Source organism: Corythoichthys intestinalis, chromosome 2 (assembly GCF_030265065.1).
Source record: "Corythoichthys intestinalis isolate RoL2023-P3 chromosome 2, ASM3026506v1, whole genome shotgun sequence".
NCBI classification, from domain to species: domain Eukaryota; kingdom Metazoa; phylum Chordata; class Actinopteri; order Syngnathiformes; family Syngnathidae; genus Corythoichthys; species Corythoichthys intestinalis.
The window spans coordinates 34,927,767-34,951,887 of NC_080396.1; the positions used below are offsets into that span (position 1 = coordinate 34,927,767).

Here is a 24,121-nt window from a genome sequence, read left to right on the forward strand (position 1 = left end):
AGTGAAGAAAATAAGTATTTGAACACCCTGCTATTTTGCAAGATCTCCCACTTAGAAATCATGGAGGGGTCCGAAATTTTCATCGTAGGTGCATGTCCACTGTGAGAGATATAATCTCAAAAGAAACATCCAGAAATCACAATGTATGATTTTTTTAACTATTTACAGTGATCCCTCGTTTTTCGCGATTAATGGGGACCAGAACCCCCCCCAAAAAACATTTTTTTCTTGTGTGTACAATGTATTTATTCAGATTTAGCATTGGAAAGAGATACATATGAGACATGTTTTTTTCATTTTTCAAAAGCAGTATTTCAAAAATATATATATTTATATACACTGTCTTGTAATAAATGTTTTTTTTGTATACACACGCACATTCATTCCAGCGCCCACCCCACCCCCTCAGAATAGGCACACAGAGCCTCGCACCAAATCCTCTCACATCCACGCTGTTACCTCCCTTGGTGTGACTTGCGATCACAAACTGCTCTCGATTGTCCTTGTGGACAATAATGCCGGGCCGGCTGCCTCTAACCTCGCCACGCACACACATTACAGCGTGTGCTTCCCTATCTCTCCCAACCCGCATATGCACACAGAGATCAAACTTGTTAACATATTTATTGGCAGTTAAACGATGATTGACATGTGCGGCGCATTCATCTGTCACCATCGTTAACTTCAATAAGCAACTCCGATGCACGCAGTGCTTGCCTGGGGAATCAGAGAGGAAAGAGAGAGGGAGGGAGCGACAGTGACACGGATCCTGAGGGCGCGAAGTTTGAAGCGCGAAGTAGCGAGGGATCACTGTATTAGTGTGATACGGCTGCAAATAAGTATTTGAACACCTGAGAAAACGAATGTTAATATTTGGTACAGTAGCCTTTGTTTGCAATTACTGAGGTCAAACGTTTCCTGTACTGTAGTTTTCTCTAGGTTTGCACACACTGCAGGAGGGCTCTTGGCCCACCCTGCAGTCAGGTTTCTGGGCTGTCGTTTAGAAACACGGAGGTTGAGCTCTCTCCAAAGATTTTCGATTGGGTTTAGTTCTGGAGACCGGTTAGGCCATGCTAGAACCTTGATATGCTTCATCAAGAACCGTTCCTTGGTTTTCCTGGCTGTGTGCTACGGGTCATTGTCACGTTGGAAGACCCTGGCACGATCCATGTTCAATGAATGCTCCGACTAAAGGAAGGAGGTTGCTCCCCAAAATCTCAAAATAAAGGGCCCCAGTCATCCTCTCTTTATAACAGTGCACTCATCCTGTCCCATGCGCAGAAAAACACCCCCAAAGCATGATGTTCCCACCCCCATGCTTCACAGTGGGGATGGTGTTCTTGAGATAGGACTCATTCTTCTTCTTGCTCCAAACACGGTTAGTGGAATTATGACCAAAAAGTTCTATTTTACTCTCATCTGACCACAAAACTTGCTCCCATGACTCCTCTGCATCATCCAAAGCGTCATAGACAAACTTAGGACAGGCCTTGACATGTGCTGGTTTAAGCAGGCGAACCTTCCGTGCAATGCATGATTTCAAACCATGACATCTTAGTTTATTGCCAACAGTAACCTTAGAAACGGTGGTCCCAGCTCTTTTCAGGTCATTGACCAACTCCTGTCATGTATATCTGGGCTGATTCCTCACTTTTCATAGGATCATTGAGACCCCAAGAAGTGAAATCTTACACGGGGCATCACTACGATTGAGATTAACCGTCATGTTTAGCTTCTTCCATTTTCTAAAGATTGCTCCAAAAGTGGACCTTTTTTTATCAAGCTGCTTGGCAATTGCTCCGTAGCCCTTTCCAGCCTTGTGGAGGCGAACAACTTAGTCTCTGTGTCTTTGGACAGCTCTTTGGTCTTGACCATGTTACAAGTTTGAGTCTTACTGATTGTATGGGGTGGACAGGTGTCTTTATGCTGCTATGGACCTCAAACAAGTGCATCTGATTCAAGATAATACATGTAGTAAAAATGGACTTTTAATAGGCAGACTAACAGGTCTTTCAGAGTCAGAATTCTAGCTGATAGACATGTGTTCAAATACTTATTTTTGCAGATGTATCACACAAATAAATTGTTAAAAAAATCATGCATTGTGATTTCTTGATTTTTCTTTTTAGATTATCTCTCTCACAGTGGACATGCACCTACAATGAAAATTTCGGACTCCTCCATGATTTCTAAGTGGGAGAACTTGCAAAATTGCAGGGTGGTCAAATACTTATTTTCTCCACTGCACATTGCATTTGAGTAAAACTTGGTAGTATCACACTTACGTGTACTTTAAGATACCCTCTAGTTTAGATGTCCAGATGATTATGCTCTTGTCTGCTGAGCCTGATGCAAATCTTTTACCTGCAGGAAAATGTAGTTACCAAGACGTTAACAGCGATTGGAAGGGATAAACTGCTTAGAAAAAGTAAAATAACTTCATTACCGTCTTTGGCATAAGCCACACAGTATACTACATCTTTGTGGCCTTTTAAAGGTTGAATAATAGTTCCATCCGAGGTGTCGTACACCTACGACAAACACACAAGCTGGCAATGAGAAAGCAAGTATTGTTGAGAAGTCACGCTTCATTAAAGTAAATACTGTGGACACATCTCACTTTGGCATCTGTAATCGCTACTGTACACAACAAGAGTTTACAAGTTTAACACTAGAAAAAAACACTGATTTGTGTGTCTGAAAAAACACTAGCCCAACTGTATAATAGGTGTTTGAGGGGTTGGTTGCCCGGAGCGGCTGTGGTGCACTTTTTAAAAAAAGTTTTTAAAGCTTTTTTTAAAGTATCAAACATGTTACAGTACTGTACCGTTTACAGTACTTCCTCTTGCTGAGCACAAAATGTATATATTTTTGTTCCTTTTGGCAATGCCACAGTATCTCTGGATTATTTTTTAATTACTTTTTAGCCCTTAAAAAAAATGTTTTTTTTTTTCCAATTAAAAACTTTATCCTTTTCACCAGATTCTGACCCTCTGAAAAATGGCTTCATCGGCCCGATTTCCAATCACATGATCGGATCGGGGATATCCCTCGGGCAAATGGACCCAATGCACGGTGCCAAATTGTTTACAAAGTAGGTTCAGGATCATAAATTCAATGTTTTGAAGAGGCCCTGATCATGAAGTCCCAAACTTATTGAATATTGTTGCCCAGACCTGAAAAAACACGTGAGCAAGACGGCCTTATAAGTTTGGCTCAATAGTTCTGCTTGAGGGGATGGACTTGTGGAGAGAGATCCAAAATGTTTGAGTTACGTCGGTTTAATACTAACATTCTCAATTAGTCAAGAAAAAGATTTCAAATTCTAAGGAAACAAGGACGAAAATAAATTCTCCGTCACGGCTTTGGCAAATATATCAAATGTTGGTGATATGAATGACCTAAATCAGAAAGGTTTCTTATCCAAATTTTAGTCTCAACTATGTGACTGTGACATGACTGGCATTTAATTTCCTCGAACACATCAAGAGGATCGTGTTTTTTTTAAACAAGGTTTAAAAACAGAATGACAAACATATACTATAGGTACTAGTAGCTAACAGGACAATATATGACAAGTCCATCAAGTATGGAAAATAACCTAAGTCTGATCCAATACTGCCAAGCACTTGTGGTACCAGGGCTCTCTCTAGTGGTACGTGAAGAATAGACATAAATTCATACAAGTTGGAAAAAAAATTTGTAAGATCACATTGTTTTTTTGTGTTTTTTTTTTTCTTTAACTTTCTTCAAAGCAAATTCTTATTGAACGTTTATCAATCCACAATCTACTGCTTAATCCGGGGTCGGGTCGCAGGGGTAGCAGTTTTAGCAGGAAAGCCCAGACTTCCCTCTCCCCAGCCACTTCAACCAGCTCCTCCGGCGGGATCCCAAGGAGATCCTAGGTCAGCCGAAAGACATAGGCCATGTCTACACGCAGCAGGGTATTTTGCAAAAAAGAACTTTTTCTACGGTTTAGCCTATATCATTTATATGTGCACACACACACACACACATAAACGAGGTTGCTTAGTGAAGATGTGCGAATTCTCTGTTTGTAGCGTCATCATGTGGACACTGATAACCGAAGATTTAACTGTGGAAATGTCACTAACTACGACAAACTTTGTCCCTACGTTACACGAGAACAATGTTTACGTTTGGAGTAAATTAGACAGATGTTTTTTTGCTTCCATTTAATTGCAAACTTTTGGAGTGCTTCATATTGAAGAACACATGCAAAGAATGGGGGTATTATGGACAATTATTTTCGCGCATTGTTATGACTTTACTTAAAATTGAATGAATGCGGTTGGCTATGGAAGTAATTTGTTTTTTACAAACGTGCTGGTGTGGACACAATTATTTTTTTCCATATTAGGGCAGGAGCCTTGGTTTCAAAAAACCCTGCTAGGTGTAGACATGGCCATAGTCTCTTCAGCGTGTCCTGGGTCGTCCTCGGGGCCTCCAGCAGATTGGACATGCCCGGAACATCTCTCCAGGGAGGCGTCCAGGAAGCATCTGAACCAGATGGCCGAGCCACTTCAGCTGGCTCCTCTTAACGCGGATGAGTAGCGGCTCGACCCGGAGTCCCTCCCGGATGACTGAGCTTCTCACCCTGAATTTTTATGAGCAATACTAATATTATTACTTAGTTACACTATTTTTTCCCCTGTACAATTCTTCATGTTTCTATTGGAATATATTGACTTTATTTCTGTAAAATTGCTTTGCTTTCTTTATATTTTGACTTTATTCTCATAGGTTTGAAAAGTTTTCATGTAACATTTTTTTCATGTCCTGATTAATTTACATTTTTTTGTTGTATTTTAACATTGTCTATTTTTCTCTCCTTAATATTTCAACTTTATAATTGTAAACCTATAATATCACAACAGTCTGTTTTTTCCTTGTAATACTATTATTTTATTTCCATGTAGTTGGAAATTTAGCCATGTTTTATGATGATTCAATGTGTAATATTACAACTTTCGCAAAATAACGTCCGTCCTTTTTGATAGATACTTTGGCCTACAACGCTCCTGTATTTCAATGATGGTCATTACAGTGGCACATGGAGAAACAATTATTTTTTTGGGAGTGCTGCTTTTACATTTTTAGTTCAGTAAAATATGAAATAGACTCACGAATATTTGGAAAGAGCTAGGGAGTGAAAAAAGCAGAAAGAAATGTTCAAGTAAGTCAAGTCTCACCAGGACATGAAGACCTGCTGCCACTATGAGTTGGGTGCCATCTGGTTTGAAGGCAAGGTCATAAACACTGAGAAAAAAAAAGGAGTAGTTTTCAAACAGTTCCAAAAAAATATTTCCATTGCAAATTTCCAACAGCCAAACAAGCAGACGTAACATACTCTCAATATTTAATTAACAACACAGGTGATATATTACTCACACATTGGAGAAATGTGGCTGTTAAATCAAAATTCGATACGTTATTTTTTTTGAAAAGCTACTATATAATTATATTCACTGAGACTGAGTCATTGATGCTCCATTGGCGGGGCGCAGTTGGCCTGTAAACAGTAGTTTGGACACCTCTGCTCTTGACAGTGCATATCATATAAAAGACATTTTGGTTTGCTTAACTTTTACACAATGATGCATTTCTTAATTACGCATGTATTCCTGTACTGTACTCCGTTCAAGTTTGTGATTTAAAGAATATATATACATACTAAGCCTGTCGCAATATGCTATAATTCCATCTATCGCACGTTAAATACAAATGAAGGCGGTAATTTTTCCGCTGCGATTTATCACCTCACGTTCACGTGCGTGCGCGCGTGCGGGAGACGTGCTGTTAAAAGTTCGGATTCCTTGTTACAAACTACGCAAAATGCATCTCCGTTTCAGGTCCGGAAAAAATTTGCGCCGGAGCCAATCCGTTCCCATTATATCATATTGTTCAACCTTTGCCAGCTGCGTCAGTGCTCCGGATTGACTGCGGACCATCTCCAGCGTGCCGGAGCCCGCCGAATGGTTTAGGCGATTTTCTGTTTTTGCTGGAGACACATTTGTCAGAATGGGTGGATATTTACAATGAAGTCCGCCAAAACATTGTTACCGACTTGGCTGCTACGAACAACCTCGCTTTGACAATGAACAGCTGAATGGAGATGATGAACATTGAATGGCAAATTAAGAGCACTGTGCTTCCAACTCGTCCTGTTTATGACAGTCGATTGTCATATGCTGGTGTTGTGCAGTAATGAGCAGACGTGACTTCTGTGGCGTTTGCTAACTTTTTTCATGCGCGCACACACTAGATATCATGAAATAGCAAACTAGATGTGCTACGTCCCATGCCATTGGCTACGTGAGCCCAGAGTGATTATGGGACACGTAGTCCATATACTACATCAATGAATTATAAACCGCCATGACTGAATGGAAGTTAAGCAAGCCAAATCAATCCATACCAGTGATTATAGACAATGCTGCAAATATTGTTAATTCAGTACATGCCACAGATGGATTCGGACCACAAATAGGAAGGATGTTTTGCTCCTGTAGTAAACCTAGCCGTTACGAGAGCTGTAGCAATCAACAGTGTGTCCCGCCTCACTTTACAAACAGTAAAGATTGTTCTCAGCACTTTTATACAAAATTTCTTCAGATCAGTAAGAAGCACATAAGTATTATGCACTTAAATACATGTTTATATGATGCCAATTTTAATTTTTGCTCATTAGCAAAAAAACAAAAAAAAAAAAAAACATTTTTTTTTTTTTCAGAGCATTAAATGTATTAAATCGAATCGAAAATAGTGTCCCCCGTATCGAAAAGCGTACCTAACCATGACTTAACTGTATCACTGCATCCCTATGGAACACCATAGCAGAAGCTATGAGGGGAAAAGTTTTCATTTGCCTAAATGCTTAAATTATTAAGTGAAATTTTAATTTATTTCTTGAAAAACACATTTTATTTATCCTGTTTCTGTGCGGCATTAACATTGTTGCCTTTTACTTAGGAAGCATGGCCTATTGTTTTTAGTTGTGATTTCTTAAAAAGTATTTTTGAATTTAAGAGTAAACATTTATCGCGTTTAAATGGGTGTATTTGATCTACTAATATACACTGTATTCTCACTGTGTAATTGTAAATTGTTTTTTTATAAAAATGGGGGGGCAATAATATCGCATATCAAATAATTTATTAGATAAATTATCGCACACTAAAATTTGTTATCGCGACAGGCCTAATACATACTGTATATTAGAATCATTATAGCTTTCTTGTCCTCATACAAGTGTACAATGAGATTGCGGGGAGCTTCTCCTTTAAATAATTTATTAGATAAATTATCGCACACTAAAATTTGTTATCGCGACAGGCCTAATACATACTGTATATTAGAATCATTATAGCTTTCTTGTCCTCATACAAGTGTACAATGAGATTGCGGGGAGCTTCTCCTTTACAGTAATATGTTTAGTAAAAATTACCAATGTTTTAAAAGAAGGCTTAAAAATATACAAAATAGAAGGCTTAAAAAACGACTGATATACACAAATTGGCGGATTGCGCACAGGACGACTGAGGTTCAGTATAGTATTATATACTATGTACTGTATTGCACTTGGATTCCGCGATAAAAACAATAAATATATGAAAAAAATATGAGAATATATTTATGTGTTATATATATAAGTGACCAGGCAGTGCAGCAGCAGCAGTGATATAGTATGGCACATTCAATACTGTTGTGACAGGTTCATGGTGGTGATGGATGTCTGTTGTGATAAAAAAATATATATATATATATTACTCGAAAAATTCTAAACGTCTTGTCCCTAAACAAATTCAGAAAAACGCATGTGAAAAATATGTGTCAAACTTGTGTCAGACAGTGACGTCGTCGATTTGGCCCGCGGGGCTTGACTTGATTACCTTTACGTAGTAACATACTCGCCTCCAAAATTTAGCATGACGGGTCGTCTTAATATAATCCAAATAAAAGCTTGAGTTTCATCTAGCGTTCCTTGGTGTTCTACAAAACATCCATTGCAGTTCAGCGATAGGGTTTGTGTTGTTAGACAGAGAAAAGATCAGCAATGTTGCGCCGTGCTAACTAGCAGTAGCTGCGGTTGACATAGCAACCACTGTTGCTATTCCCACAGCGCTAACACCACGACGCCGCTTACCAGTGTTGACGTGTTGTTTCTTTCCATAGCAGAACGGCTCTCATTTCTTGTCAGGTTCCAACTCAAATTTGCAGCAACGCCTTGTTTTGCCTGCTCACTTTGTCATCTTGTTGCAATCTCTTGTCAGGTGTCGCTGCTGCGCAGACTCATTTCGCACTTCCTGCTTTCCTTGTTGTTGTTTTTTTCCTTCCTGCTCTGTTGCGACGTCAAAGCCTGGTCCTGGTCAAAGCTAACATCAGGCACGTACATTGATGCAAATAAACCGACTCCACACAGCCGCTGCTTGAGCGATAAGAAAGTAAGTCCATGAGAAACAGTTTGCTTTTTGTAGGAGTTAATTTTGGCAAAGGATATTTTCGAATCTATTTAAGATAAATGACTCCTTAGAGTGTGAATGCTCTTCTTTGTCCGACATCTTGCCCAGGTTTAATCTTGTAGTGCCCCCTGCGGCGATGAAAACGCATAACAGTGGAGCGCATCTTGGCGATGTGAATTTGATAATAGTTTATCGCTACATATTTGAGATGTTTTTTTTTTTTTTGTTAGAATCTGAAATACGCAATCATAGAACATGCTAAAAAAAATTAGCTATTTTAACCAGAGAGGCAAAATGTTTCTTTGTCGGCCATGTTTGTGGGGGCAACGTTCCAATTAAAGTGAATGGATTGACGTGGAAGCAAAATTTCAGGTTGTTCATTCCTCACTGTATTTTCATGAGTTTGAAATTCTCATTACACATTTGGTTTTATTTTTAAAATAACTTTTGATATCCTTTTTGGAGGTTGTAAGATAATATACGGTAGTTTAGAAATGCCTAGGGTTGTTCCGATCATGTTTTTTTGCTCCCGATCCGATCCCGATTGTTTTAGTTTGAGTATCTGCCGATCCCGATATTTCCCGATCCGATTGCTTTTTTTTGCTCCTGATTCAATTCCAATCATTCCCGATAATTTTTCCCGATCATATACATTTTGGCAATGCATTAAGAAAAAAATTAATAAAACTCGGTCGAATATATACATTCAACATACAGTAAATAAGTACTGTATTTGTTTATTATGACAATAAATCCTAAAGATGGCATTTACATTATTAACATTCTTTCTGTGAGAGGGATCCACGGTTAGAAAGACTTGTGACTTTGTATATTGTGACTAAATATTGCCAACTAGTGTATTTGTTGAGCTTTCAGTAAATGATACTGTAGCCATGCCCAAATGCATGATGGGAAGTGGAACCATGACTGTGCGTAGTGCTACCAATTGATATATCTTCTCTGCGTTGGGAAATAATAAAAGGGGTTAAGAAAAAGATCAATTGCTACCTTGCTTCCCCACATTGCTTCCCATGATAATTCTAATCGTAGGGGGAGAGAATGTAAGGCTTTAGCCAATTAAAAAAAGGCTCCAAAGGCTGCCAAAATTCACTCTACTCATATTACGCTGCCTTTTATCTCTCCATATAGGTAAAACGGCGTCATTACAGATTGAGCGCGACAATGCATGGGTGGGTCGTGCAGCGCATGCATTAATTGCGTTAAATATTTTAATGTGATACAGTTTTTAAAAAATTAATTACTGCCGTTATCGGGATAAATTTGATAACCCTACCTTAAGCCTAAACTAAAGACTCTGGATGAGTGTAACATATTATGTTTGTAACGTTAAATACAATTAGAAAACGATTTAATTAAAAAAAAAAAAATATATATATATATATATATATATTTATATATACAGTATATTAAAAAAAGGCATGGCCAATAGTTTTTTGCCGATTCCAATACTTTGAAAATGACGTGATCGGACCCAATCGATCGGGATGCCGATCAATTGGGACATCTCTAGAAATGCCATCTATGATTTCAAGCTATTCTATTTGGTTCAAAGATGAAACGACGAGATTCCCAAATTATATTGAATTTATCTAAAATATTTCCTCTGATTAAATCACCATTGTCCTTAATCTAACTTTTATATTGCTCGGTCTACCTATACACATACTTTTGCTATTGTTGCCAGAGGAGAACTGATGGAAGAAGCAGGTATCGTCAGTGACAGACCACGGGTGGGAAGGAAAAAAAGCATAGGAAAAATGAAGTTCCGGCTTGTTCCATTAACGTGAAGGTGCGGCAGTGCCTTTTTTGCAACGCTGTTTGTACAATATGATCTTATTTTTTAGAGTACACATATTGGAAGCCACATGGAACTGTGCGAGTCTTGCCACTGCTCCAGAATTCCTCTAGGGTGGACCAGAGAGGTCAGGCAGCGGCGAAAGGGCAAGACAGCAGGAAAATTTGACGTGTACTTCACCAGGTAATGCCTTCCTTTCACCCTACTGCCATCGTGAGATCCCAAATGAGTGCATGTTTTTATCTTAAAGTTCCTGTGGGCAGAAGTTCCGATCAAGATCGTCTCTGCAAGCATTTCTTGTGAAAAATGACCAAGACGTCGACATTGATCTCTTTAATTTTAAAGCGAGCTGTTTGCAGTGCCTCACTGCTCCTGAGAAACAGACAAGGGGTGTACAGAATAACATTCCCCAAAAAACTGTTTCATCTCCACTTACAAGTTCCTCCCATAAAAGTGTTGACGAGCAAAGCCTAATGACAACTGAACACACAAACGCAGCGCTTGTTGATATCACGCCACAGCAAGACCCTCATAAGCCAGGTCCACTGAGAATGAGGCTTCTACAACCAGCTCTTCCTGGAGTCGTGGAGGAACGCCGAGAGGATGACCTGAACAACAGCGATGCAGAACGTGAACAGAACGTCACTCCCGATGCCCAAGCGAGCGTCTTGTTGTCTGATATGATTGCTGGCAATTGCGAACCATTGGGCACTTTCAAGAAGAGTAAGACCCCACGCTGAATGATTCGCAAAGTACTCTTACACATTTTGTATTTTTTTTTTTTTTGTGTACGGCCAGAAAGAGCCACAAGTTCCAAAGACAAGCGGAAAACAAGCCCTTATTTCAGCAGGACACCTCTTGCAGACGGTAATACATTTTATTCAGATTCTTGTGTTTGAACATATTTAGGAAATTATTTCACACAAACGTACAAAGGTCCAAGTCCACCTCGAAGAAAAGCTTTCAAGAAGTGGACACCTCCTCGTTCTCCTTTTAACCTTGTACAAGAAACACTTTTCCATAATGTGTGGAAGCTGCTGGTAGCCACCATCTTTCTCAACAAGACAAGTGGTAAGCTTCATCACGCACGTACACACACTATTTGTACCCAAGGTGTTAAATTGTGGCCCCGGTGCAGGCAAGATGGCTATTCCAATCCTGTGGCGATTCTTCGAGAGGTACCCGTGCGCCGAGTCGGCTTGCCACGCCGACTGGAAGGCAGTGTCGGAACTACTCAAGCCGCTTGGACTGTTTGAGCTTCGGGCCAAAATCATCATTCGTTTCTCAGGTGACTTAATTGTCGAGTGTAAAATCAGAGCATCCCAAATCTTTGTGTCAAAAGTTGGAGCTACAGTAGACCAATGAGTAATGTGGGAGATTTTTGTTAACAGTTTTGTCGGTCACAGATGAATTTCTGAACAAAGACTGGCGTTACCCCATTGAGTTGCACGGCATTGGCAAGTATGGCAACGATTCCTACAGGATCTTCTGTGTGGAAGAATGGAGACAGGCAAGTCAACTTTTCATTTTACTTTAGAATGAAAGCAAAATGTTGGGGTGCCAAATTTGTTTGTGTTCTGTTAAAGGTGAAGCCTAAAGATCACATGTTGAACAAATACCACACGTGGCTTTGGGAAAACCAGGAGACCCTCGGAATCTGATGACACATGAGTTAACTTTTTCATCATTAGGTTGGCAATGAACAATACAAAGCGGAATAAAACATTTTTAACTTTATACACGCCGTCTGAAATGGTTCATATTGTATCTCGATGCAGAGTTGCAGATGTGTTTTGGACAATTGTGCAATCACCAGTGAGCTCCTTGCAAAATAAATATCAACAAAGCCTTTATTTGATGATGTTTGTCAGAGGAAAATCTAAACTCAGCCTCCAGCTGAGAAGACATTTGGTTGTGAAAAACACAAACATGATCGTTGACAATTGACAGATGCTTGAAAAGAGGAACCTCCAAATGAACACGTCACTACAAAGTATCAAAAGAGTTCTTGTCAACGAGACACCACACACGTGATGTAGGGAACACTTTGGAAATTGGGGCCCCAATACAAATGGAACGGGAGAACTAAAATATGGCTTGCATTATTATCATTATTGGATTTGTACTAAAGGCTATGTTGAAGTGTCCTTGAGCGAGATAATAAATCCCTGTTGCCGCAAGATCAGGTGAATGAAGAGATTGCATCTAAGTGTTTGATTACCGTAATTTCTTGGGTTTAACATACTTTTCTCTGTACTCATGCATTACATGCTCCGCCAATTTAGTGGTATTTCTGAAAACAAAAATAGTATTACCTGCATAGTCGTTTGGATTTTGTTAGGTTTCTCAAACAAATACTTACATTTCATACTGGGTGGCAAACAGTCCAAAACTAAAACGCCCCTTAAATTCACAACAATAATGCAATTACATTTTCAGAGGTTTCAATGAACATAGTACTTTGCTCCAAATAGATTCTGGTGATTAACTGCCAGTTTCAGACATGACAGTGTTTTTTACATTAAGGGTTTTGGATTTCCTTTTCTGGAAAACACTACAATATGATTGCAGACATCGCACGCACACTTGGCGACTGTGATGATCTGATTAACGATGAATGGCTAACATTTTTGTAAATAAACGTTTAAAAAACATTACATTGGAATGAAAGTACAGTGGTACCTCTACATACGATCGCTTCGACACACGAACTTTTCGACATCCGACGTAAAATTTGACTCGCCATTTGTTTCTACATCCGACGACATGCTCGAAATACGACGACAATGGCAGCACCGCAGACGAATGCACGGCGGATTTTCTTGTGTGACAAATCAACACTGGTTTCAGAAAAGGTTGGTACAGGTGGTGAAACAAGGAAAAAGTTGACGCTTACCTTCTAAATGAAGATGCAAATGACAGAAAAATATGAGCGTAGGGTGGGCATCCGTGAAATGGCTCGACAATACATCTCCACGGTCCTCCTCCGACCATCGTTCGCCAGTCTTTATAAGTTAAGCTGACAATTCTTATTGTGGTAACATCTCCAGAGAAATCGCCAACTTCGCCACGTTTTTATCATTTATTTCACAACTTATTCAAAACAAAAACACCTTCTGTCTGCCGCAATTGACGGTGTTCTCAAGAAAACATTCAAAGTGAAAGTGAAACTCAAGCTCACCGGTCTGTCTCTGGCACGTCAGCCCCGCGGTGCGTTCAGGGTCAGCAAAAAACGTCCGCCACATTAGAACCCGATTCGTTACATTAATACAGGAATTATTATTATTATTATTATTATTATTATTATTCCGATTTTGATTTATAATTTATTTGCTTTGATATGTGTAATTGCCATTTGTAATAGTACCAGCAGTATTTTTTAAGGATTTAGTGAAGGTTTTTGGGCTGTGGAACGAATTAATGGAATTATAATGTATTCCTATGGGAAAATCCTGCTCGACATACGACCATTTCGACTTACAAACAAGGTCCTGGAACGGATTAACTTCGTATGTAGAGGTACCACTGTACACCATTTTCACAAAACCCTATAGGCGCCCCTGAATGACTAAACAACACGAAGGATTTTCTTCATTTTGCTCGTCCACGAATTACATGTCAATTGTAATTTGTCAAAACAAAAACAAAAAAATCCAGGTTATACTCAAGAAATTACGGAAAGGAAAAATACATTTCATGTACTGTCGATTTTTGCGTTTTAGTGTCATGCATAGTCACAAAAAATGTCAAACATTCTTAAGTAGTGATGCGCTTCATTACATCATGTTGATGTAGACAGAAAAAAACAGCAGTCAACATGCAAAAGAGTTAAGTCTAGTTTTGACCAATCAGTAGTTGTCTTTGCACCCAACAAAACCGAGGTAGAGAATTTCACTTCAATGCCTTTCAATTGAGTGCAGCTTACTTTTATATTGTCTTCAAGTTTGCCAGTGTCATCGCTGTTTTCTCGTTGCTTTTTTACGACTTCCCAAGCCGATGTGAGAGCGAGGACGGCGACCGTCTGCGACCTCGGATGATTCGTCAACAGCTCCCACCTGGACGCGCACCTAGCGACCCTTCAGGAAGCCGTCCAACATGTAGTCTCCTTTCTCTGTCAGCCAGTAGCCTGCCATGGCAGCCACGCCCCCGATGAAAATGGCCGTGAATACCATATCGCCTTTGGCCGCCAGCGTGGCCAGGGCGCAGATCACCACGCCAAAGAACATCTGCTGCAGAACCAAGACCTCGTCGTCCGTCATGTCATCAAACAGACCCTTCTCCGGACCGACTGGGGAGAAACAACAAAACGTCAAATCGATGTCTGACGCTTGGGAAGGTGGTCGCCCGCGAACGCACCAGGTGCCTTATTCTCCACGCAGATGCTGTCCCTCCGGATGAAGCCGTCAGCGCAGTCGCAGTGGAAGGAGCCCACCTCGTTGATGCAAGCCTCGTTGAGGCCTGGGCATGCCATGGCTCGCTCGCTGCATTCGTCAACATCTAAAACGGGGATATGAAACAAAAAACCTGACATTTGGTGTACTAAAAGTTCATGGTTCGACAACAGAATCGGGCCTGCCAAATACGAGTCAGCAGCTTTGATTTCCCCGCCTTGTTAACTCATTTGCAGGTGGTTGCTAAAAACTCAGCGATTTACATTTTCATGTTCTTTCTAAACTAACTCTAAATTTAAACCAAAGCATTGTCATTTAAGTAGTATGCTGCTCTTATGGAAATAAGTGCAAGTCAGTTAGCTGACATTTAATGCTACTAATGATGAATACATTCTATTTGGTAACACTTTATAATAACTATCCGTTTTACTATTTAATAGATCATTAGTAAACTGTTGACAAATGATTGATTGTTGATTTGTGAAGTATTTGTTAACAGTTTGTTAAGCATTTACAGGGTGTTCCAATATGGTTGACTCCATTCTAAATGCCCATGCTAGTTGATGGATCTTAATAAAACTATATACTTCATGTTGAAGGTCATAAGTTTTATTGGTTAAATATACAAAGAAAAGTACAAATATTTGTTGGTTCTATGGCAGATTTTCATAAATGTGCAACATGAGCGCTGCCTGCGAAATACCTTATCAAAATGCCTTTTCTTTTGAAGTGAACGGCATTTCTTAACCTGAAAAGATAGAAATGCCAAACGTGACACACAGAAACTTGAAACGTTTCTACACAAACTGTGTTTCAGGTTAAGAACACCCTGTAAATGCTTAACAAACTTAACAAATACTTCACAAATCAACAATAAATCATTTATCAACAGTTTACTAATGATCTATTAACTAGTAAAACGGATCGTTATTATAAAGTGTTACCTTCTATTTTGTTGTGCTTCTTGAACAATGGCAATAAATGATGCCGATTAAATGATGATTCACTCATTTTTACGTTAACTGATTAATTGGATTCTCGCTAAAACACTTTTAATGACTACCTCTGTATTCACGACCCGGACATTAATTAAAATTTACAAAAAAAACGCACTAACAAATTTATGATGATTCATTTCCTTGTTCGTAAGAACATGAGCAAAAATGTTGCTCCGTTTCAAAAAATTGGAAATGGTTGCAAATGCCTTGTTTTGAAAAAAGAAAAAAAAAAAACAATCTGCTTTCAAAAATTGGGCATTTCCTCAAGAAAATTTTGAAAATTTTAAGTTCAACATCAGACTGGAAACAATTGTAGTCAATGATTAATTTGCTAATCAAATAAAACCCTCTACTGACTTGTATAAACAATGTTAACTAAGGATGTTCCGATCCGATCATGTGATCGGAAATTGGGCTGATCGCGCAATTTTTCAAAAGATCGGAATCGGGTGGAAAGAATCTGGGTTTTAATTTAATAAATGTATTCAGGTTTTTTGCTTTCTGCTCGTACAGCGCCACAGCCTCTCACCTTTCCTACTGCTAAGCTGTGTAGCCAAACTAGAGGTTAGATCAGTCCGACCCGGCCCGAGCCCGATCAACTAACTTGATTGGCAGGCCCGAGCCTGAAAACACCCGAAATGTTATGCTTTATTTGTAGGCGTGAGCCTGGAAAAAAAGCGCAACAAAATTTTATGTTTTATTTGTAGGCCCGAGCCAACCCCCCCCCCGAAATTTTATGTTTTATTTGTGAGGACTCAGGAGCAGGAGGAAATGCGGAGATGCGATGCATGGTTGCGTTTGTGTGATCACATTTGTGACAATGCCTGTGCATAATGATAACAAATTAAAGCCTGTCTTTTGTAACGAATTCTTCCAGTTAAACAAGACTGTAAGATGGATATTCAATAAACATTAATATCTTTTATATTTGTGTGTCTGTTCCATCAGGCGGATAGTGGATTTGACATTTATTTTAAACTCTTTGAGTTGGCAGAAAAAAGTGCAACTTTTCTCAATGTTTAAATAGTGTACATATTTTTATGATCATTATAAATGCATATACACAACGAAATAACGCTGGAAAAGCTCAATCTTGGTCTCATCTGACCAAAGCACATGGTCCCAGTTGAAGCCTGGGCTTGAACCAAACACTCTAAGTGGGTCTGGCGTGCCACGAAAGATGTGCATGCTGAAAAAGCACCTCATACCCACTGTGAAGTATGGGGGTGGGTCAGTGATGCTGTGGGGCTGTTTCGCTTCCAAAGGCCCTGGGAACCTTGTTAGGGTGCATGGCATCATGAATGCTTTGAAATACCAGGACATTTTAAATCAAAATCTGTTGCCCTCTGCCCGAAAGCTGAAGATGGGTCGTCAGTGGGTCTTTCAGCAAGACAATGACCCTAAACATATGGCCAAATCTACACAGAAATGGTTCACCAGACACAAAATCAAGCTCCTCCTATGCCCATCTCAGTCCCCAGACCTTGTTTTGTTGGCAAAAGGGGGTTGTACAAAGTATTAACACCAGGGGTGCTAATAATTGTGACACACATTATTTGATGTCACATAATTATTTCTTTATGTGGGATTTTTTCCCCACTGAATAAATGCACTTGTATTGAAGGTTGAATTTTTCTCTTTTTTTCCATTAAGGTCCCATATTTTTTTAATTAAAAAAAAAAATTAGAAGCAAAAAAACGCGTCTCTACTTACACAACTTTTAGTTCACGAAACTACTTCCAGAACCAATTAATTTCTTAAGTAGAGGTACCACTGTACTTAAATGAAAAAAATAACTTTAGAGTGTTACTTGGGTCTGTAACCAGTGTGTATTTCGTTTTTCAAATTCATTTTAATTTCATTAATTTAGTTCTTATTACCATTGTATTGATTTATAAATGTATTTATGACTATAAAAAATAATATTTAAAAAAAGTTAATAATTAGCGAGGCTTTTTAAATTACCAAAAATAGGTACTTGCCCTTTGAAGGGTTGAAGGTCTAAAGCAGGGGTGTCCAAACTTTTTGCAAAGTGGGCCAGATTTGGTGTGGTAAAAATGTGAGGGGCTGACCTTGGCTGACGTCCTTTACGTATAACAATATATTTAAGCAAATTTTAGCAGCCCATTCTGTGTGTCACATTTGCTTTATTACTTTTTTTTTAATTGATAATTTCAACAATCTCGCAACTAGCCTTTGTGGGGTTCTCTTTCGACTCTCGGGCTCTTGCAAAATACTGCTGCTGTGAAATTGAACTAGCTTCAAGTTGCTTCAATTTCTCGCTGCGTATCTTCCCTGTAATCTGGTCGTACATGTCAGCGTGTCTCGTTTGGTAATATCGCCTCACATTTTGAACTCTTTAAAACAGCGACTGTCTCTTTGCAAATGAGGCAGACACAGTTGTTGTGTATTTTAACGAAGAAATAGTCCAATTTCCAACTATACTTATAGCGTCGGCCGTCGCAGTCAACTTTTTTTGTTGATTGTCGCTATTTTAAAAAATTGGAGGTAAAGGATCACACGGGGTAATGTTGCTTAGAGTGCTGCTGCCTTTTAGTGGGTCAATAAGGAGCAGCATTTAGTGTGTAAGCTACTTCATATGCTAGTAGCTGTACTACTGACCAATTTATTAAGTGTGTGCGGGCCAGACGTTATTGATTTTATGACAGAGGCTGGGGGCTGGATTATAGTTGACCATGGACCGCATTTGGCCCCCGGGCCGGACTTTGGACATGTCTGGTCTAAAGTGTCAACAAAAAAAGACGTTTTTTTTTTCCATTGAAATACAGTTTCCAAAAAGAGTCAATTACTCTATAAAGGGGTAAAGGTCTTTAGTGCCAACATTTGAATAGCTGACCACTATTCCTAAAGGTTAAAAAGTGGCGGTCACTTGTTTTTCACTATATTGTGTTGTAGGAACAGGTACTTTGTAACATCTGCCATGTAGTAAAAAAAGCACCAAATTATTCTTCCTTTCACTAAGAGAGGCTGTCCTAGCATCTTCCAAAAATATTTGAAGTTTTGCAATGCAAAATGCCAAGCAAGGAAAGGAAATCCTTACCAAGACACTTGGCTCCCTGCAATTTGTAGCCTCGTGCACATTTCTTACAGCGGGCCGGACCACTTCCCATACAGCCTACACAAGATTGGTCGCAGCCTGAAAAGGATTCAAGTATAACCACGATGACAGTGAGGAAAATTTTTTAAAAATCCCAGACTGGCTTACCTCTGCAGTCATAAGAGCCGTCCGTGTTGTGACAGTAAGTGTTCGAAGGACAGCGAGAGAGCTCCGTCCCGCATTCGTCGATGTCTGAACAGCGACAGTAATGTGGTCAGATGAGGACGCACAGCAGAACTAACCCACCAGACGAGCGGCCACTCACCCACGCATTTGTTGTCGTGAAGTAACCAGCCCGCTTTGCAGTCCAGACATTTGTAGTCCTCCGGCCCGGAGCACTTCTTACATGAATGAAAACAGGCTGTGGACGACACGGACAAAAAATGTAGTGACTTCTCAGATAAGCGTGAGAAAATGGATGGATGGATGGATGGATGGATTATAAAGATTTCCAAAAACAAGGGGCTTCTGGCTAAAAACGTCTATCGCCGAAAAGCAAAACGACGTGAAATTGGGGCACCTGCACAAGCTCCGGAGCTGCCGTTGGCGCTTTTCTCTCTGTAGTAGCCGTCTGCACAGTCGCCGCACAGTACACCAGAATAACCAGGGTCACACACGCACTCGCCATCTCCCAGGCGAGTGCCGTCGCCTTCACAGCGACCCAAACCACCACACACACCGCCTGGGCCTGATGGGCACTCTGCTTGGCAGAATTATGTGTGCGTTAGCGCTCATGCATAACTGCCATACGGCGACAAAAAGGTCGGCCGGCAACCTTTGCATTGAGCTCCGAAGCGTCCGGGGGGACAGCAGAGTCGCAACTGGTCATTGCACAACCACTCAGAAAGGTCAGGCGCCTCCTCCTGCCTGAAACACGGGTTATGTACCCAGGAATTTCTCCCGCAATTGCGTTCACAAGTCAAGAACATGGGCTTTAGTCACAGTCCATTCACTTTTACCTGTGGAACCACCATGTCTCTACCTGGTCCTCAATCTGCTCCAGCAGTTTGTTGCATTCAAAGTCAGACTGCTCACATGCAGTCTCTACAATCTCCAAGAGGCGTGTCTCACTGCAAAAGCAAGATAGAAGTTCAGCACCAATAAGGAAGGGACGGAAGCAACGAGGCTGTCCGAGATAGCCAGCATTCATTCGTTTTTGGGACAACTGTTCCCAAAATAATTCAAAAATCAACTTTCACAGCCAAATTGGATTGGTCACAGAAGTAGCAACTTACCTGCGTGCGTATTTGGCCAACTTCTCTTCCTCCCATGCAGTGTTGCCTCCCCCAAAGTTTTTGTTAGCCGTTCTCTCCAAGCCCTTGAAAGAACACAGAGTTAATGATGAGGCCCCCCCTCAATTATGAGGTAATGAAGCAGAATCAAGTGTTGTACCTTCAAGAAACTCTCGGCCAATTTCTGGCAAGTGTGGCATGGCGCCGTCCAGACCGGTACGAGGGAGAGCACACACAGGAGCATCAGGGTGGTCAAGAATGACCAGGCCCCCCACATGGTGCTTCCTACACAAAACTATTTTTTCAGTGCCGTTGACGATAATAGATGTCCAATTATGTGGCTCTTTTCATCTTTATCCTGAAAATTTATGTTCGTTTCTCACTAGTTGACCATTCATATGGATTGGATGTCTAGCACCGTCAATAGCAGTCAATGAGTTCACATTTAATTTGGTGATGCTTTGCAAAGCAAAAGTTCTAAAAATTCCCATGCCACAGGCTCATTTATTATTACACCCCTAACGTTTACGGTTGCGGCAAAAAAAAAAAAAAAGCCCCATTCATTTCGAATAGCAAAAACATTTTAAAATTAAATTTTAAATTATAACATCATACATTTTTCAAAATCCATTTCATATAATTTACACATCAAAAATTCAGAAAATCAAGGCGCACAAAACTTGTATAGTTTTTGCAAAACATATGGCGCTACCTAAATTTGACAATAACATTTCCACTCATTTCCATAAGGCCCCATTCATTTCCAGTGGGGAAAATTTCCTGGTATTAACAGTAAGTGACTTATAAAAGCCCCCAAATCTACAGGAAATGACTCATAAATACCCTAAAATCAACAAGAAATTATCAAAAATGGACAGGAAGTCTCCCTGGAATGAACAAAATGTGCAGGACTGACTGACTGACCCAAAAACGATAGGAGGTGACCTGTAAGCTACCTTAGAATTATTTAGATTTAATGTGATTTTTATGATCTACATGTGATGTAAGGTACTTTCAATTGCCTTGTGCTGGATTGTGTGATATACATAATATTGCCTTGCCTTCTAGGGTAGTGGTTCTTAACCTTGCTAAAAGTACCGAACCCCATGAATTTCAAACGTGCATTAACCGACCCCTTTGGAATTTGAAAATATTTTTTCCCCCTCTCAATTTCAAAATCGATATAGCTAAGCTAGCAAGCTAAAACTTGTCATGTTTACATCTCAAATGATATCAAATTTAATGAAAAATCCTGCACAAAATGATCGCCAAATTTGTACACAAAGTCTTTATGTTAAAAAATATAAACATGAATCTTTTCACAAATCCAATAAACAGTGTGAATTTACGAAATGTTCCCTTTTGATTTGCTTTTCAATTTGGAAAATGAAATTAAACACGATTTATTTCACACTATTTCTATTTTTTTTTCATGTTTCATTCTCACTCGATCACATCCTTGGCTCACAAACTATTTTCATGGCGTAAAATGTGACACAAATGTTTTGTTTTGTTTTTTTTTAATGTAAACACAGTGCAGGTTACCCATATGTCTGTTGTTCTTTCTCATGTCAACCTTCCACTGAGCAAACCAGTTTCTCCTCCCATCAGACAGAGGACTGGCAGTTGAAATAATTGGAATAAAGCCTATAAATTGGGGACTAACCAGTCCAAAACCTGGTGTAAAATGTTACTTTGCCTAGGTTTCGTCAGCATCCCAAAATTGGCTCTGCGTCTTGTTCGATCAAACCGAGGTTAAGAACCACTGTTCTAGGGACTACAAAAAATTGACATGAATCCCTTATAAAAGGCTAGATGAGTAGATTTTGGCTTACAAGTCAATTTCGTGGGATAGTATAAGAACATGCCTTTTTTTTTTTTGGCACATTCTTAATTAGTGGGGCTTGAGCGAATTTTTTTTTTTTTTTACCGCTGTTCTGATATTTTGTCTTCTTTGTCTTGCATTTAATGCTGCTTTTGACATTGTTTCCTTTCTCACGTTTTCTAGAGTTGACTTAAGATCAGATAAGGTCGATGTAGTCACAATAGACCACCACCGTCAGCATCTTTTCACTGGCATCTTCCGACGTACACAACTCGGGTTAGCTTATAGCTTTGGCGAAGCGGCCCGGAGTTTTCTCATTTTATTTAATATATTTTATCCACTCAGGAGAAAACTAGGCCGGTGCCGCAGTCCCTTTCTTTTGGTCAGCATGTCAAATGATCTGAAGGTTAGCCGCAGCGGCTAGTATGGGCACCTGGGGGGGGGGTGGAAGGCTGAGCCTCCTCGTCGGTGTTCTCGGTGTTGCTCAGCGAGGTGGTCCAACTTCACATTCTGAGTAAAACTGCGTCCGCTCCCTCATTGGACATCAGCTCGAATGGTGTCAAGAAATCATGAAGGTGCCATGGAGAAGACATTCAGTTCTTTCTAGTCGCTTCGCTGTCAGCTGGCACGAGGCACCGCCCAAAGTCGCTTGGAGTTTATATATCCACCAATCACAGTCGCGTTCACGCTAATGACGCCCAAACCCGGAAATTGCTTTGTCAATGAATGCACTTGAATGGGGCGTTGCGTTTGATTCGAAGTAAATGCCTTTTCCTCGTAGATTGTTTTTTTTTTTTTTCACCAGCTAGGTTAGAAATAAATTTTGATAAATATTAAATTATTTTTAATATAAAAATATACAAAAGGGCTACAATAATTTGAATGTAATAATTTGAATTCTTTTTTCAATATATTAATTCATCTTCCATGCCACTTATCTTTAATTATTTTTTGACGTCTTTTTTTCTCTAATTCTATTTTGAATGTTGTTTTTGAATGTCTTTTAATACTCTTAGCTTTTTTGAATTTACGTTTTATTAACTATTGATTTTCTTTTCAAAATGAATCTTTGAATTCATTTTATTTAACATTTTTATTTTTTTATTGCCCACTGCACAGTTTAGATTAGATAATAATTATCTATACATACATAATTTATTTATATTAATTTATTTATTTTTAATAAACAGAAATACAACCATCATGTATTATCCAATAAATTATACAACCCCTAGCAAAAAGTATGGAATCACAGGTTTCGGACGAGCACTCACTCAGACATTTTATCATGTAGAACAAACTCAGATAAAAAGCTTGAAAAAATAATGAATTAGTTCAAAAGTGCAACTCTTTAGCATTCAGAAACACTAAAAGAAATCAACAAAAAACATTGCGGTAGTCAGTAAATGTTACTTTTATAGAGCAAGTGCAGGGAAATATGGGAATCACTCCATTCTGAGGGGGAAAAAAAATGGACTCTTGAGAAACAAACAAAACTTCCAGCATCATCACGTTGTCCAATGCAGATTCTTGACTCTTGACACCTTATCCAATGCAGATTCTTGACTCTTGACAAGGCGATGATGCTGGAACTTTGGTTTGGTGCTGTTCCATTGAGATTTACAAAGATGACTGCCTGAAGAAAACATCAAAATTCCCTCAGTCCTTGATGATATGGGGCTGCATGTCAGGCAAAGGCACTGGGGTGATGGCTGTGGTTAAATCTTCAATAAATGCACAAGTTTACATTGAAATTTTTGACAGCTTTCTTATCCCTTCAATTGAAAATATGTTTGTCAATGCATCATGCCACAGAGCAAAAACTGTCAAATCATTCCTTGGAGAAAGACCAATCCAATCAATCTCATCTGGCATATGCAAACAAAGAGAGTTGGCACCAAATTGATGATGAATACTTCTCAAGTTCACGCCTCAGAGACCGCAAGCTGTCATAAAAGCAAGAGGTGGTGCTACTAAATACTAGAGATGTCTTTTGATTGTTATTTGTTTCTCATGATTCCATATTTTTTTCCTCAGAATGGAGTGATTCCACTTATATTTCACTGCACTTGCTCTATAAAAGTAACATTTACTGACCACCACAATGTTTTTTTATTCATTACTTTTAGTGTTTCTGAATGCTAAAGAGTTGCACTTTTGAACTACCGGTAATTCATTATTTTTTTCAAGCTTTTTATCTGAGTTTGTTCTACATGATAAAATGTCTGAGTGAGTGCTCGTCCGAGACTGGTGATTCC

The 24,121-nt window shown here is 39.4% G+C and overlaps 3 protein-coding genes across 5 annotated transcripts in view; 1 reads left to right on the forward strand and 2 right to left on the reverse strand.

The window, feature by feature from the left end:
- The window catches only part of ift122 (intraflagellar transport 122 homolog (Chlamydomonas)), a 51,675-nt gene extending 43,076 nt beyond the window's left edge, over window positions 1–8,599 (reverse strand). The window contains exons 1-4 of the mRNA XM_057829977.1: window positions 8,168–8,599; window positions 5,214–5,280; window positions 2,447–2,531; window positions 2,286–2,364 (exon numbers count right to left, since the gene is read on the reverse strand). Coding sequence (XP_057685960.1) covers window positions 2,286–2,364; window positions 2,447–2,531; window positions 5,214–5,280; window positions 8,168–8,211 — 275 coding nt within the window. The 5' untranslated portion in view covers window positions 8,212–8,599. The remainder of the gene's footprint in view (window positions 1–2,285; window positions 2,365–2,446; window positions 2,532–5,213; window positions 5,281–8,167) is intronic.
- Window positions 8,066–12,654, forward strand: mbd4 (methyl-CpG binding domain protein 4). Its single transcript, XM_057829982.1, has 8 exons — window positions 8,066–8,465; window positions 10,349–10,482; window positions 10,550–11,022; window positions 11,098–11,166; window positions 11,236–11,370; window positions 11,438–11,587; window positions 11,706–11,809; window positions 11,886–12,654. Exons 2-8 carry the CDS (start codon window positions 10,370–10,372, stop codon window positions 11,958–11,960), a joined length of 1,119 nt encoding a protein of 372 aa, XP_057685965.1. The 5' UTR covers window positions 8,066–8,465; window positions 10,349–10,369; the 3' UTR covers window positions 11,961–12,654.
- LOC130912126 (protein disulfide isomerase Creld1) lies at window positions 11,153–22,537 on the reverse strand. 3 transcript variants are annotated; one of them, XM_057829979.1, is made up of 11 exons: window positions 22,301–22,537; window positions 20,199–20,325; window positions 20,042–20,124; window positions 19,766–19,876; window positions 19,582–19,673; window positions 19,327–19,506; window positions 19,072–19,167; window positions 18,915–18,998; window positions 18,750–18,845; window positions 14,656–14,796; window positions 11,154–14,587 (listed from the first exon to the last, which is right to left on the reverse strand). In XM_057829979.1, exons 2-11 carry the CDS (start codon window positions 20,313–20,315, stop codon window positions 14,367–14,369), a joined length of 1,221 nt encoding a protein of 406 aa, XP_057685962.1. In that variant the 5' UTR covers window positions 20,316–20,325; window positions 22,301–22,537; the 3' UTR covers window positions 11,154–14,366. The 3 variants fall into 3 exon arrangements, with proteins under 3 accessions (XP_057685964.1, XP_057685962.1, XP_057685963.1); XM_057829980.1 differs by having other exon boundaries at window positions 20,199–20,323; window positions 22,297–22,537; XM_057829981.1 differs by lacking the exon at window positions 22,301–22,537 and having other exon boundaries at window positions 11,153–14,587; window positions 20,199–22,285.
- Window positions 22,538–24,121: the final 1,584 nt, after the last annotated feature.

Coding starts and splice junctions, on each gene's coding strand:
- LOC130912126 (XM_057829981.1), bottom strand. CDS start 20,315: ATGTGGGGGGCCTGGTCATTCTTGACCACCCTGATGCTCCTGTGTGTG. Junction 19,674..19,765: donor GAGACATGGTGGTTCCACAG/GTAAAAGTGAAT, acceptor CCCGTGTTTCAG/GCAGGAGGAGGCGCCTGACC. Junction 14,797..18,749: donor GCAGGGAGCCAAGTGTCTTG/GTAAGGATTTCC, acceptor TCCCCGTTTTAG/ATGTTGACGAATGCAGCGAG.
- mbd4 (XM_057829982.1), top strand. CDS start 10,370: ATGGAACTGTGCGAGTCTTGCCACTGCTCCAGAATTCCTCTAGGGTGG. Junction 11,023..11,097: donor ATTGGGCACTTTCAAGAAGA/GTAAGACCCCAC, acceptor GTGTACGGCCAG/AAAGAGCCACAAGTTCCAAA. Junction 11,588..11,705: donor AATCATCATTCGTTTCTCAG/GTGACTTAATTG, acceptor TGTCGGTCACAG/ATGAATTTCTGAACAAAGAC.